The sequence below is a fragment of the Leptonotus elevatus genome, chromosome 6 (assembly GCF_054856555.1).
Source record: "Leptonotus elevatus isolate MCC_2025b chromosome 6, RoL_Lele_1.0, whole genome shotgun sequence".
Lineage (NCBI taxonomy): Eukaryota > Metazoa > Chordata > Actinopteri > Syngnathiformes > Syngnathidae > Leptonotus > Leptonotus elevatus.
In genome coordinates, this window is record NC_141244.1 from 25,840,657 (window position 1) to 25,854,990 (window position 14,334).

At 41.6% G+C, this 14,334-nt stretch overlaps 2 protein-coding genes across 7 annotated transcripts in view; both read left to right on the forward strand.

Annotated features, from left to right (window-relative positions):
* lipeb (lipase, hormone-sensitive b) overlaps positions 1-10,952 on the forward strand; it is a 32,492-nt gene extending 21,540 nt beyond the window's left edge. For all 6 annotated transcript variants that reach the window (XM_086078434.1, XM_086078436.1, XM_086078431.1 and 3 more), the window contains 6 exons: positions 142-286; positions 1,726-1,953; positions 3,246-3,419; positions 4,278-4,456; positions 4,890-5,138; positions 6,196-10,952. In XM_086078434.1, the coding sequence (XP_085934560.1) occupies positions 142-286; positions 1,726-1,953; positions 3,246-3,419; positions 4,278-4,456; positions 4,890-5,138; positions 6,196-6,558 (1,338 nt within the window). In that variant the 3' untranslated portion in view covers positions 6,559-10,952. The remainder of the gene's footprint in view (positions 1-141; positions 287-1,725; positions 1,954-3,245; positions 3,420-4,277; positions 4,457-4,889; positions 5,139-6,195) is intronic.
* Positions 10,953-11,765: 813 nt separating this feature from the next.
* tmem145 (transmembrane protein 145) overlaps positions 11,766-14,334 on the forward strand; it is a 33,945-nt gene continuing 31,376 nt past the window's right edge. The window contains exon 1 of the mRNA XM_086078359.1: positions 11,766-12,036. Within this exon, the coding sequence (XP_085934485.1) occupies positions 11,926-12,036 (111 nt within the window). The 5' untranslated portion in view covers positions 11,766-11,925. The remainder of the gene's footprint in view (positions 12,037-14,334) is intronic.

Sequence of the window (14,334 nt, forward strand, 5' to 3'; positions counted from 1 at the left end):
ATAAATTTTATGTTCTCTTTTTTTCCGTGTCCCTCTTCTCTTCCTCTCTGCTTTATTGTGGCAGCTGTTGTTTCTCATCGCTTATAAACAGCTTATTAAACATTCCCTTTGTTGTCTCCTTCCATGGCTCTTCTTGTGCAGCCCTATCTGAAAAGCTGGTCCCAGGACTTGGGCGTCCCCATTCTCTCGGTGGACTACTCATTGGCCCCCGAAGCCCCTTTTCCACGGGCCCTGGAGGAGTGCTTCTATGCGTACTGCTGGGCTTTGAGGAACCACCACCTGCTTGGTATGTCATACAAATTCAATAAGGCACCTCACTGCACTATTAGCACTTGTGTTTTCCCCATCCGTCCCTTCCAGCCATCGTTCCATTTTCCATAGTAATTGTCCTTAACGGGCTTGCGGGGTAAACTGGAGCCTATCGCGGATGGCTATGACTGAGAGGCGGGGCACGCCGTGGATTGGTGGTCTCCACGCAGTCACAGAACACAATGACAGGAGACACAAAAAAAAAAAAGCGTTCACACTCACATCTATGGACCATTTAGTCTTCAGTAACCTCAAAAATCCCATCTCATGTCAATTAATTCCACAAAATGTCACATCATAAAACCGCCATTAACTGAACAGACGGAGTTTTCAATCGCATTTTAATATTCCGGACTGTCAAAGCACTTATTTAAAAAATAAATAAAAAGAATGAATGAATTAAAACTAATGAAAAGAAAGATGAGCCGACGGCTCATTTCATTATGTTGGCAATGTTGAGTATCTAAAACGTATTAAGGATTGTGTCTGTGACGTGCATGCGTTGACAAATAGGACTTTTTAGTTGGGGGAGAAAAACTTAATGCAAACAAACTATTTCAGTGTATGAGAATGGGGGGGATTATCAATGTAGTAGGACGGCTCGATTATAAAGAAAATATTAATCACGATTAATTTGGTAATAATTGCAATCACGATAATGACATTTGTTTTTTGGTACAAAACAGGAAAATATTTCAACTAGGTGTGTCAGGCAATTAAAATTTGTAATTGCATGACTTCAATAGTTAAGTTTTATATCTGTTCTAAATGTACAATACATATATATTTTTTAAGTTTTCATACTCTTGTTAACATAAAAGTGGATTTTTTTTAAACTAATAGCAATATCGGTGCATCTTTTAGTCACTGATACAGTAATTTCATAATAATTCATAAAATTGGGTTAAAAAAAGTACTGTACTGTAAAAAAACGAGTGTGATTGATTTGCGTTGAGGTCATTTTTATGCCACTAGATGGCATATTTGCATTTGTAAGACATTGGTGACAGCTCAGTGCATTTTTCTTTTCATATTGAGAGCTAATTAATCTTTAACATGAAGTAACGCGTAAAATTCTACACATTTTAAAAATTGTAATATACCAACTTCACCCCAATCTCCACAAATATATTCATTATTATAAAATGTACTACTGCTAAATTTATTAAAATGAATAATTATGTAAGTTCCTTTTGTACCAAACAAGATTGATTAAATTAGTCATTAAAAAAAAAAAAAAAAAAGGATCAAATACATAAATTTAAAAAACTCAAAATTAGTATTAATAATCTTTTATTTTCGTTTACGATTATGCTGATTTCGTGATTGTGGAGTGTAAAAATTTCAATTGTCATTTAGAATGTAGCATGAATGTAACTTTAGGCCCCTTTTGTTCTCTACCCTCTGCCCATCCAGGCTGGACCGGGGAGAAAGTCTGCCTGGCAGGTGACAGCGCCGGGGGCAACCTGTGCGTGACCACGTCCATGCGCGCCGCCGCCTTCGGCGTGCGCATGCCAGACGGCCTCGTGGCCACTTACCCGGCCACCCTGCTCACCGCCTACGCCTCGCCTTCCCGTCTGCTCACCCTCATAGACCCCATGCTGCCGCTCAGCGTTCTCTCCAGGTGTCTCAATGCCTACGCAGGTGCGTGACTGTCCACTGTCCTGCTGTGTATTTTGTTTCTAAAAATGGATCATCTGGAGTCTGTACAGTATGAATATAGGGAGTTCTTGGTTTGTGACGCAGTTCTGTTACTATGGAGGCGATGTTGAAACCTACGCTAACGCAGTATTAAACTCAGAATGAGTGTCAATATTTTTGGGAGAAAAAAAAAACAGGTCAGTCCCTACATGAGCCGCTATTTTATTATTGTTATTATTATTTTAAAATGTATTAACTAATCTAGCATGTCAAATGAGTCCTGTTAAACCTGAGATGAAATGTGATTGGTTCATTCTGAAGACAGCCACATCTCAGTTGTTTTATTTTACTTTTACTTTCACTTTTTTCAGTTGAGTTGTACAGGTTTTAGGTGACACTGGTGGTGGAAAAGTTTTTTAAAAATTGATTTTTATTTTTTATTTAACCAGGTAAAAATGTTTGAGAACTAATTCTCATTTACAAACATGACCTGGGCATTTTTTTTTATAATTTATCATGGTTTTCTTTTTCTATATATAAAAAACATGGCATTTGAACAGGGTGTGTAGACTTATTATAGTCGCTGTTAATACCATCTTTAATGGTGTAAAACTTAAGAAATATTCTGTATTGGCAGAGTGACCATTCAAAAATATATATATATTCACACAGAAAAGTTTTGTGACATTAACTGAGTCGCGTTCCAAGAAGATCCCAGGTCCAAATCACAAGGTTTTATGGTAGTGCCTAGTAGTAGTTTAAACATGTCAATTCAATGACATTATTCATTGGAAAACCTATATTTTAGAATCCTAACCGGTGTCTCAGCAGTCATTTTAAAACACATTCTATTATGTAATTTTTAATTTTAATAATCATCTTCGTTACAAAGAGGATTGTCTGCCCTTATAGGAGCGAATGAGACTATTTAGAAAGTGATTATTTTCTTGAATAAATTCTCCCGTAGCAGGAGTTGTTCCTGTAAACTTCTCTTCATTTGCATCTATATTACTTTCCGAGTCTTCTTATTGCAGGGTGTAAATAATCAGCACTCTGACTCGCAATAATGTTCAGTCTGACAGGTGGAGGGGGGGCCGTGTTAATTAATCCTATATATATTGTCTATAGTTTGTTTACCGTCAATAACTATTATTTGTTTTTATTCCCTCCTCGCTGAAATTGTCTGGAATCATCAATTTTTTTTACTATTCTACCGTTTTACTTTTATTACCTTTCCTCTTTCACTTGGCTTCACTCATGAACCTAATGACCCCCCCCCCCCCCCCCCCCCCAAGGTAATGAGCCACAGACGGAGAAGCAGGTGGAGAAGGTGAGCACACTCAGCATGGTGAGGAGGGACACGGCGCTGCTGCTCCGAGACTTCCGGCAGGGCGCGTCCAACTGGATCCACTCGCTTCTGGACTCCAACAGAGCCGCCAACCCGCCCAGCACGCAACCAGAAGCCAGTGGTAAGATGCTGTTTATGAAGCAAAAGACTCCCGTGGGGGGAATTTATTGTCTAATAGAACTCTGGTGTAGTAAAACGGACTTCCAAATGGGGAAATTGAAATGTGGGACGCATAAAGTTGATTTAATAAGTCACGGATAGACATATGACGACTACATGAAGGAAGGAGAGTGTCAGCTGATGTTGCATTGTCAGCCTTCGGATTGGCCCAAAAAATGCCTGGGAGCCAACCAATCGGTTTTCAGCTATTTTCCGCTCGCTTCATAAGCACGTCAAGTAGTAGAGGTTGAAAGACTTCACATTCAGATATTTTGCATTGGACGCTGTGACCTGCTCACTGACTGTTTGCAAGGCAATGAAGGTGTCTTGAGTGTGATTTTTGATTGGATGAGTCAGTCAGGGGGCGGGGCGTCGGGCGTGCTCCCTCAAAATGTGCGACCCTAGAAAAAAAACCTCCACATTTTTAGAGTGGCCTTTTATTGTGGGCAGCAAGGCACACCTGTATAATAATGTTGCCTATTTTGATGCATTTTGATATGACACACCTATTTTTGTGAACATTTTTTGAGAGAAATGACATTTTTGCGTTACACTGATTACATTTGGCCACTTAAAAGGTTACGAGAGCCTGTACATGATTATCTTTACTCAGGGTCCACTTAGTGGCTCCCTGTTGCTTCCATGGTTGTAAATCCGTTCGTATCAATTCACCTCACTTCAACAGAAGGCCTCTGACAGTAATTGTTCATTACCGCCGCCATAAATTTTCCCGAGCGAGCGCCTAACAAGCCAACTCCTCCTCCACAGTTGATGATTAATTCAAGCGGCAGCGATTGAATTTCTCCTTTTGTCGTGTCAGACGCGGTGAGGACGAGCGTGTCCGAGGCGTCCATCTCCTCGCCTCACGTGGATCCGCCGACGCCGTCGGAGCCGGCGGAATTCCTCGCCGGGAAGTTATCTGTGAAGAGCCAGACGTGCCAGGACCTCGGAGCTCATAATTCCAACTCCCACTGTGCGCCGCTTGTGTCTGAGCGCGCTGTAGGTCACACCAAGATTTATTTGTTTGTTTCCCCTAGCTGATGCTTTTCTCTGAAATTGAGCCCTCGTCCTCTAGAAGTGAACGCCATTTAAAAGAGCAGGAAGGTTTTCATTCATTCGTGTGAAACAGCATAACAAACGATAACTTTTTTTCCTAAACTTTTTTTCCCTTTTTTTTTTTAAGGCCTTTGCTCTCACAAATATTTTATTTTTTGTGTGTGGCAATGAAAGTTCGTAATGATTATCTATTTTTGGGTAATATTGTGACTTTTTTTCTTGTAATATTCTGATGTATATTCTCTCAACATTGTTTTTTATTTATTTTAATATCATATATGGTAATAGCAACTTTTTTTCTCCTCAAATCGATGTTGCATTTTGTTGTGTCAATTCTAAAGCCAACGTCACATTTCCGTCATTGTGTCTCGTGCAGCCTGAAGAAGTCCACTTCTCCATCTCCACGGACGCTCGCTCGTCCGTGCACGGCGACTTTTCTTCGGTGGCCATACCGCCCCCTGCTGGCGAGGATGGCTCCGAGTTCCCGCTCGGCTTCGAGCCGCTGCGCTCGGAGCAGCTGTCGGAGATGAAGCTGCACAGTTCGCCGGTGGCCAAGGATCCCTTCTGTTCGCCTCTCCTGGCCCCGGACAGCCTTCTGAAGGCTCTGCCGCCCGTGCACATAGTGGTAAGTGCCCTGGGGGCTTTTAGACACACAAAGGCTACAAGTGTTGGATGATTTGTGTTCACTGTCTGCATGTTAAAAAGCTGGAATGACGAAACGGAGCGAGCCAGCAGCCACGCTCTTGATGTATTCCAATGTGCAAATGAAGCCATTACGCTGCCTGCGTGTGTTTGCAAGATCATTAGCAAGGTGTTTGGATTTGCCACCTGCGAGCGTGATTGTTTGACATGACTCAATCAAGTCAAAGCTACATTTTGTACTAATAACGGTTGGATTTTCCAATTACTTTTTATTTTTACATTGTGACCTTGTTTTTTAATATTCTGACTTTTTTTTGGTAATATTTCAACTTTTTTCCTGACATTACAAGAGATTACTTTTATAGTGATGCTGTTTGAAACGTCACGCTAATTTTGATGTGTCGAGTCTGTCGAATTTTGGCCCATATCAGCTTATTTATGGGTATTTTTAATTGAAACTTCAATTTTCTGTAGGTGATCATGTCACAATTTTTTTTCCCCCTCAACACAAAAAAACCCCTAAATTTCTACCAAACTCATCATCTGAGTTTCAACATTTGTGGTCATTCCAAGCATTTTGACACACTTATCACGTTTGGGAAATCTTGCTGCTGTAAAAACCCATAAAAACAATGAGCTAAAAAGCTTTGATATATCGGGGCACAAACGATAAACTGCAATAAAGTTGCTGCTTCACTGTAGATTCAAACATCCAAATGCAGGAATTTGATATTCTTTGTTAAATAATTATGTAATCTGAATCATAGCAAATCATTTGAACGATGGGATTTTCTTCAAAAGAACCTCTATCGGAAACTGGAGGTTGCGCACAGAGTGTGACTGACCAACAAACAAACCTCGAGTGATGACAACATAAGCCCCTCGACAGATTGTGTTTATTTTACGGTTTTCAAAATGGCTCCAGTGAGTCAGCAAGAAGGCAAATATGGCTCGCACAAAGCAGACGCGACCACTCGGCTTCCTTCTCCTCATCCCTTTATTGAGATGCCCGACACGAACGCTCCCTTCGCTCTCCTCAGGCGTGCGCCATGGACCCCATGCTGGACGACTCGGTGATGTTCGCCAAGCGCCTGCGGGCCGTCGGGCAGCCCGTCACCCTGTGCGTGGTGGACGACCTTCCCCACGGCTTCCTCAGCCTGTCGCAGCTCTCCCGGGAGACCAGGGAGGCGGCCGGCGTGTGCGCCGAGCGCATCCGCGCCGTCTTCACGCCGCCGCCCGAACCGCGCAAACACCGCAAGCTGGAACGGACCGACAGGGGCGACGCCACGGCCTCCCTGTTTGTCAGGGATGAGCTGGAGGCGGGGCTCTCGGATAAGATGGCCGAAGGAGACGGCTTTGTTACTACCATCACCCAAAATGGCGTTGAGGGTGTCGGGGCTTAAAAAAAGACGAATTTCGGCAAGGTGATGCCGAGACCACAAAGAGGAAGTAACCCTCGGCTTTGAAAACTTGACAAGCGGTCCTGTGTAAACGCCGCCTGGAATCCGTAAGAGGGTGCTTCACGCTTTTAAGGAAATGTAATATAGCAACGCGGATCTATTTGACATTAGATCAGACGTCTGGCCACTCCACATGCTTTCATGAGTGGGAAGAAATCCTGCACGGTCTTCTCATAAGAGGCTCCTCTGCCGCGTCGTTCCAATCTCAACGGCCCCCCGAATCTCTCCACAGCACACTTAATAGCGTCTCCATTACGCCAACGTCAATACGGGTCGCATCCGAATCCAATTCTCAAAAAAAAAAAAATGCTGTTTTTCAATCATTTGCTGTTTTTCAATCATTTGCTGTTGTTCTTTTGTTTCTATTACATCTCCATCCATATTAATTTCAGCGCTGACATTTTGGAGTAGCGTTGTAGTGAAATTCTGTGCCCGTTGATTCCACCATGTGAGTGTTCTCAGTTCTTGTTAAGGAACAGCTGCTCCGGGCTCTGCAGCAAAATGAAATGTTTTCTTCACAACAATATGTGTACTGAGATCACGAGGAGGAGGAGGAGGAGGAGGCGTAGACATGATACAGTACAGTAATTGGACCGAGCCTACGACTAATTGAGATCAAATATGTTTCGAACTGCCTGTACTATATGCAACAAGATGGTGGCAACGCCCCCTCAACTCATTTGAACGTTGTTTCCTGGAACCACCACAGCCGCAAGATGACGCCAAAGTAATGCTTTTCTATTAGACAGGACTTTGGTCTGAGCACAAGAACATGCACGTGTTTTTTAGCGAATAACAAAATGACTGGTTCCCAAAAAAAAATCAGGAGTTCATGAATATCATCTCTATTGCAGTCTATCAATTTTTAGATTACATTTTTGCGAGATTTTGGCCCAATAAGGAAAATACATTTTTCATTGACTTGACAGACATCAAAGCAGGAGACGCTAACGTAACTACTTAATACTTAAGTAATTTCAGCAGTACCTGCAAAATGCCACTAAGTGACAGTATTGGTATTAGTTCCTGTTTCATCTTTGTTGCTTGTCTTGTACGTGTCTTCAAATAGTAGAATAATTTTTGCTGTACGGGGCAGGGGTAGCAACCGGGCCTGACTGAATAGTGAAAGCCTGCGAATGAGTCACACTCTACAATTGTCATGAAGAAAAAAAAAAAAAATCACACTTGTTTTTTGTGTGGATATATTGCTGTCAACATATGCTGGAACATTGCTGTTATTTTAATTTAATGCTGCTTCTCCAAAGACCGTCGCAACCTGTTGTCATCACGTTTTAGCTGTTGTGGCAATTCTGGGGGGGGAAAATGCGTATAAATTGGGGGTAAGGTAAAAAAAAACAATGACTAAAGTCCACAATTACTGTTGTGTGAAAGTTTGGGGTATGTTAACTTATAAGCGCGCCGTATAGTGAGGAAAGTCCTTAATGACCATAAAATCCCAAAAGGTTGAATTTTGCCGACGATTCATCGCGGTGCATTTTTTTGTGTCATTCAGCGACATTTCGCTTTTTGCACATTTACCGTTGTACATACATTTACGTACGTATGTAAAAATTCAAGCACAATCGTAGATGAATCCGTGAATGGCGAACCGGGGGTGCGCTTTTATTGTAGTTTTATTCTGCCGTGTTTGTACTTTCCACTCCAGGTTCAAATGCGTTGTTACCATTGCAAATACATTAATTCACAAACTAAAATGATCTGCAAGTAATTGACCGCCCCAAAAACGTTTATAATTGCCTGTAGATGCCACAAGATGGCGCCAAAGCACTATTTTGATATTAGACTGGGCTTTTGTCCGTGAATGTTTTCCACGGCAAATAATGGGGAATAGGTTATATAAAATCAAAGGGAATTTGCTTGTAGTGAGTCAAATATGTTGCAATACTTCACATGTATTAGCATTTCATTGACGCGCAGCTTTCAGTGACATAGGAAAGCTTTTTTTTTTCTTTCTTTTTTTTATCCCCTCGCTGCATCGTTACCGCTGCCACTGTGACAAATTTCTGTCAACATGGCGGATAATGTGCCTCACGAGCGGCTTGCTCCAATCTCAAGTGTTTGTTTTTTTTAAGGCACTTCGATGTCACTTCTGAAAATGATTTCGCCCAACAAGGCGTCGCCCGTAAATTTATGAATTATTCCCTTTAATTCTTATTCCACAAATGCAGTATTACTCAGAGAAGCGTGTTTTGACGAGTGCTGGCACGTGGAATATATTCTTGCTCCAAAAAAAAATGTTGTGTTTGGTTCCCCTTTAAGGCCTTGCGGAGCATTTAAGGAGCATAAATCCTCCGCTGTAGACTGAGCGGGATTTTCAGCCGCAAAGTCGGACGGGTGGATTAGACGCTGCGTATTTTCCCCGCCACGTTTTGCTGTCAGACTGATGAAGAAAAGCGACGCCGCTGAGTAGGAAGACGGCCGAGCTCATCCTCGCTGCCGCGTCGGCCTCCGTTTTGCTCTCGCTGCACTTTTGCTGAAGTTTTATGTTTGTGTTCACTTTTTCACATTTTTAGTCTGGAAGGCGGCATCAAGTGCAAGCGAGCACGAGGCCGAACTTGCACTTTAAGTATCTGCTGCTCATGGCGGGTCCAAAAGTTTTTTTGGGGCACTTTTAAACGGATGCCAAGAGCTCTGTTGGTGTAAAATTATGAGACGGTTTCTGGTTACGTAGAAATCGTTTTTTTATTTTATTTTATTTTTTGCTTTGAGCACAACAGGGCGGGAAAAGGGAGAAGTGAGTGTCTGGTGGCTCTCCTACAGTTACAAAATTGTTGTCAATTGTTTTTAACTCATGTGCTCCCAATGATGTTGAAAATGTTTTAAGTTTAAAGACTTATTTAGACGTTTTTTGTTCTTTTACAAAAGGCTTTGATGCACCCTCTGACCTGAGGAGGATGTCTAACGCAATGGTGGTTATTACAAGAATGGCTAGCAGGTGGCAGCAGAGTATAAGAGATCACCCTGGGCCATGCTTAAAAAAGCTAATTTACCCACCGTTTTAAACAGATTTGTGAATAATGATGAAACTTAGCTATATTCTAATGCTAATTGCTGCAAAACAGAAACAGATCGAAACATACTTTTTTTCCGGATGAAAGAAGAGACTCTAATCTTTCTTTTGGTAGGTTGCATGTTTTTATAGCAATAGAGCAGAATATTCTGTGGGCCTTGCAAAATCCGTCAAAATCCAATATAACAGCTTGGGGTTGCTTCAGTGAAAATGGCTGCCAGTGAACAAGTTAATAGAAATTACACGGGGGGGAAATAACTCAGTTTGATTATATTTGATAATCATCCACTCTTCTTGTCATTGAACACTCCTTTTCACACACTTATTTTTTTGTGTGTTTTTATTTCTGTCCAAATATGCTGGAACGTCGCTGTTCTGTCAATGTAAGGCTGCACAAGCAATCGTCATTCTTCAGCCTTTACGGCGACATGCTGTCTCACTTTCTACTTTTTTTTTTCCTTGTCTGCGAAACTTGCAGTCGACGAGAACTTTGATTAGGGATCAGCAAACTCCGAGTCCGAGTTTGAGACGGGCGGATTTCAAAAAGATTTAGCGACGTGAGCCCGGCCGGCTACCTCGACCTGCTTGGCGCACGCGCCCTTGAAAAATAATTGGGCTTCTCCAAAGAGAGGTTGGCGTTTTGGACTGGAAGAGGGGACACTTTACCAGTTTGACTGTCGGACGCTTCTTAAGACGGCGCGTGTTCAGATTTCAATTGTCCTTGTCCCTTGGAGTCAAAGTAGTTCCCGATCAAAGCAGTTGTTGTTTGGACATGAGATTGAAAGAGGGGGATTGATATTTTGGACGAGCTGAGGACACAAGTTTTACCTACACTTCTTTAGCAATCCTTCAAATTGAGTTAAGATTTGTGTTGAATTGTACCAGAGTTCGCTACGGACCGAAAGTGCGTCGTATCACATTTTCCCACTTTGCGTGACGATCAAGTGCAAAAGTTCAGAACCAAAAACTGTAAAGTTACAACGTTGAGACCGTATTTACTGTTCATCTGATCTCCAGTCAATACAGCTGCTAGTTGACTTCATTTACTTTTAATAGCATCATGCTGTAAAAAATGCTAATCAGCTGTTGTTAAACAAGCCATGGACTGGAAACAACGCTGCATTTCCTTTAGGAAAACACCACAAGTGCAAACCTGTGAAAGTCGAATGTATTTTTATCCAAGTTATGATTCGTGTCGATATTTTTATCGAAAGAACTGTTTGTCAAATGTGACTTTTGGCGGGTTCATACACAAAATGGTCTTGTCTGTTGATTTTTACCAAAAATAAATCTATCCAACAATGAACTTTTCTTGTGTCATTGCAGTCGTCACAATACAAGTCAAGCAAAAGTCAGCGAGTCTTGAAGAAAATAAGATCATTCTAAAGGCTTCTGATATTTTATAGAACAGTTTTTATCCCTTATGAAACACAACGCAACTCTATTTTTGTTTTTCAAGAATAGTAAGTGTAAAAAAAAAATGTTTCAGCATTATGCAAATATACAAAAACATAAAAAAATAAAAATTTCCCCCTAATTTTTCCTTTTATTTCAGATAAAAACCCAACAACTCACAAAGTAGACAATCTTTTAGATTGTATGGCCATGCAGTTGATAAATACTAATAATAAACACATACTATTGGTAATAGAAAACAACACGTACTTCGTAACACGTATTTATATCAGAAAAAAATAATTGCCTCTGCGTTTAAATAATTTAAAATCACAACATAGACAATGTGTACTTTTTTACACGTACATGTCACGTGGCCATACATGATAAAAATATGCTGTATATAACCTGATTGGGTTTAAATTTTCTATTACAAAAACTGCATAATGAAAATATTTTTTATATATTTCAAAACAAAAATAATCATTCAAAAGTATAAATGCGACATGTTATAGACCTAAACAATAAATAAAGGGACCTTTTAATAGCATGGTAACAAACGTAAAGCGTGAAAACGCTGTACTCCCCCTAGTGGCTAGAAACAAAACGGGGGATGACGTCAGAGTCATCTGATTGGACGACATCCTTTTAAAAGGCCATCTGTTGGCATTCTGAAAGTGTGCTGCATTGAAAAGGCGCGCATGCGCACACGCACACGCAAGCCTCCATCCATCTTAAACAGCCAGAGGCGGAGGCGGCGTGGACGCGCCCCCCTTCTCTCGCTCTCTCTCTCCTTTCCCCCGTGCGCGCTCCCGCTCCCGCTCCGGACTTCAGCTCGGAGTGAGCCCCGGGCACAGACGAGCCTCGGCGGGGGAGCGAGAAAGATGGTGGCGCGGCTCGGAGGGAGACTGCTGTGGCTGGCAGCGTTGTCCGGCGTCCTTTACGTTGACACTGTCCTGGGGAAATACGTCAAAGGCGTCGTGGACACAAAGGAGGTGAGTAACGCTATTTTGTCTTTTTTTTTCTTTTTTTTTTCTTTTTTTCGACGACGTCTCCAGTGAAAGCCTTTACATTCCGCCGTTCGTCGCTAACTTCATCGAATGTGCCGCCATTTAGCAACACCTTCGTCTTCGCGTGTTGTCTATTCGCTTCGTCCCAGCTCAGGTGGGCTATGAATCATCTTTTTTTTTTCCCCCCCTTGTCCGTTGCGGGGCCACCTAACCGAGGAGACGCCGGTTACAGGTGTGCGTCACGTGACCGCCGTGGCGGCGAGTTTGACGTTCGCCATGTCGCTTGGGCGGCTCGGGCATCGCCGGTGTGAGGTTCGAGAGCCGCCGCAGTGGTGGACTTAATGAGCGAATGATGGAAATGTGCACAGGTGGCTGCGACTCCCCCCCCCCCCCCCCCAATCTAATGCAATGCAATGCAGTGAGTCAGTCAACTGGAGACGCAGACCTCCGCCAAGGCCAGTTAGCAACCGCCTGCACATGTCACAATTGGACAGGGCGTCTATTTGAGCGGAGTCTGCTCTGATTGACATGCACCTTTGCCAAGTTATTGCCCAAGAGGTGGCATCCACCTGACTAAATGGTCGCTACGCTTCAAGTAGACATTTCCCCCCTCCGGAAAAATAACTTCTTTATTAATGCAAGTTTGATTTTATATAATAACAATTCATTAGAATCACCTTACTCAAGTTGCAAAATAGGTGTCACTCATCAAATAAATGCTGCCTTTTATGTCCCCTTTGGACAAAATAACATTACATAAAAATGTATTTTCAACACCGTACCCCAAATGAAAAACTGTGATGGCCACTTCAATAAATAAACACCACATCTCAAATAGACATCCCTTCCTCAGCTGAAAAATGACTTCTTAGTGAAATCATTATTTAATATTACAAAAAATGCAATTGAAACATTTGACCTGAAATGAATCATAACGTCGTTCATTTCAGTGAATCGACGCCACACCTTAAATAGACAATTCCTTTTTCTACCCTTTAGGAGAAACGTTTCATTTAATATTCTTAAAAAAAAGAAAAGAAAGAACAAATGTGTCCTCAAATAACACCTTACCGTTTATTAAATGCTCTCTATGTGTTGCCTACTTGATTAAATGCCTCACCTCCAATAGATACCCGCATTTCCCCTCACAAATGTTTTTATGACTTTATTATTATTTTATCAAAATGACAGTTCTGCATTAAAATGACCGCTATGCATTATACAAGTACAGTTCTCCCCCATTTAAATCCTTACTCCTAATATTCTGGAAATGTGGCACCCAATTACACATTCACTCTCTGTGCAATGTGATGTAGTCAATTAGAGATTCGGGCCTCTGCCAAGGCAGAGGGAGGATACTAGCTTAAACAATAGCCACTTCCTGCTTTTGTCAGAATTATAACAACAAATGTCCAACATACTCCACTCAAATAAATAAATAAAATACATTTCCTCCTCAGAAAAAATAAAATAAAATATATATATTAAATAAATGCCACATATATCGATGTCTCATTTTCCCCCTTAAAAAAAACAACTTACTGTTATTAGTTGACTATTGGACAAGCATGTTTGAAACTAATTAACTAATTGCCATCTGTCGTGTTTTACTTGAATACTAGATGCCACACCTACAATAAATGCCTGAAATATAAACTGCCGTGTGCTGCAAAAAGCATTTTTAAATGCGCCTTCTATTTCTTAATGAGTGTTTTTGAACAATTCTCAGGTTCTCGTGTCTTGCCAGTATTTGATGTCGCCGCCAAAAGGAGAAAAAAAAAACATGGCGAGAACTAGCGTGTGCGTAAGTGCGCGCTCCCCTGCTGGGCCACAATCTATCAGCCGCGCCGCAACCAGTATGCAATTGAATGGCAACTCTGACTGACTAAACCCCGGGAGTGGACGGATGGCAGGCTGCGTTCATCCATCAGTACTGGTGCCATGATGTCCTTGAACGCACCACTCGTTCTCCAATCTAATTAGCATAACGACAAATAATTGTAAACAAATCTCTTTTTTTGACATACTAGCAAGGAGGACAATAGGTGCAGTAATTTTTGCATTAGTTTATATTCAAATACGTTTGGCATGTGTTTAAAATGTGTATTTTAATCAGTTTATTAAATATGCGTTTATGCCGTTTTAAACCTATACATTTATTGTGGGTAGGTATGCATCCTATCCCTGGCGAGAAAAAGGAGCTTTAATGTAGACTTAATGAGCCGGCGTTTCCGTGAAAGATCCTCAACGAGTCGCATTTGCGTCATTTGGGTCACTCGTTTC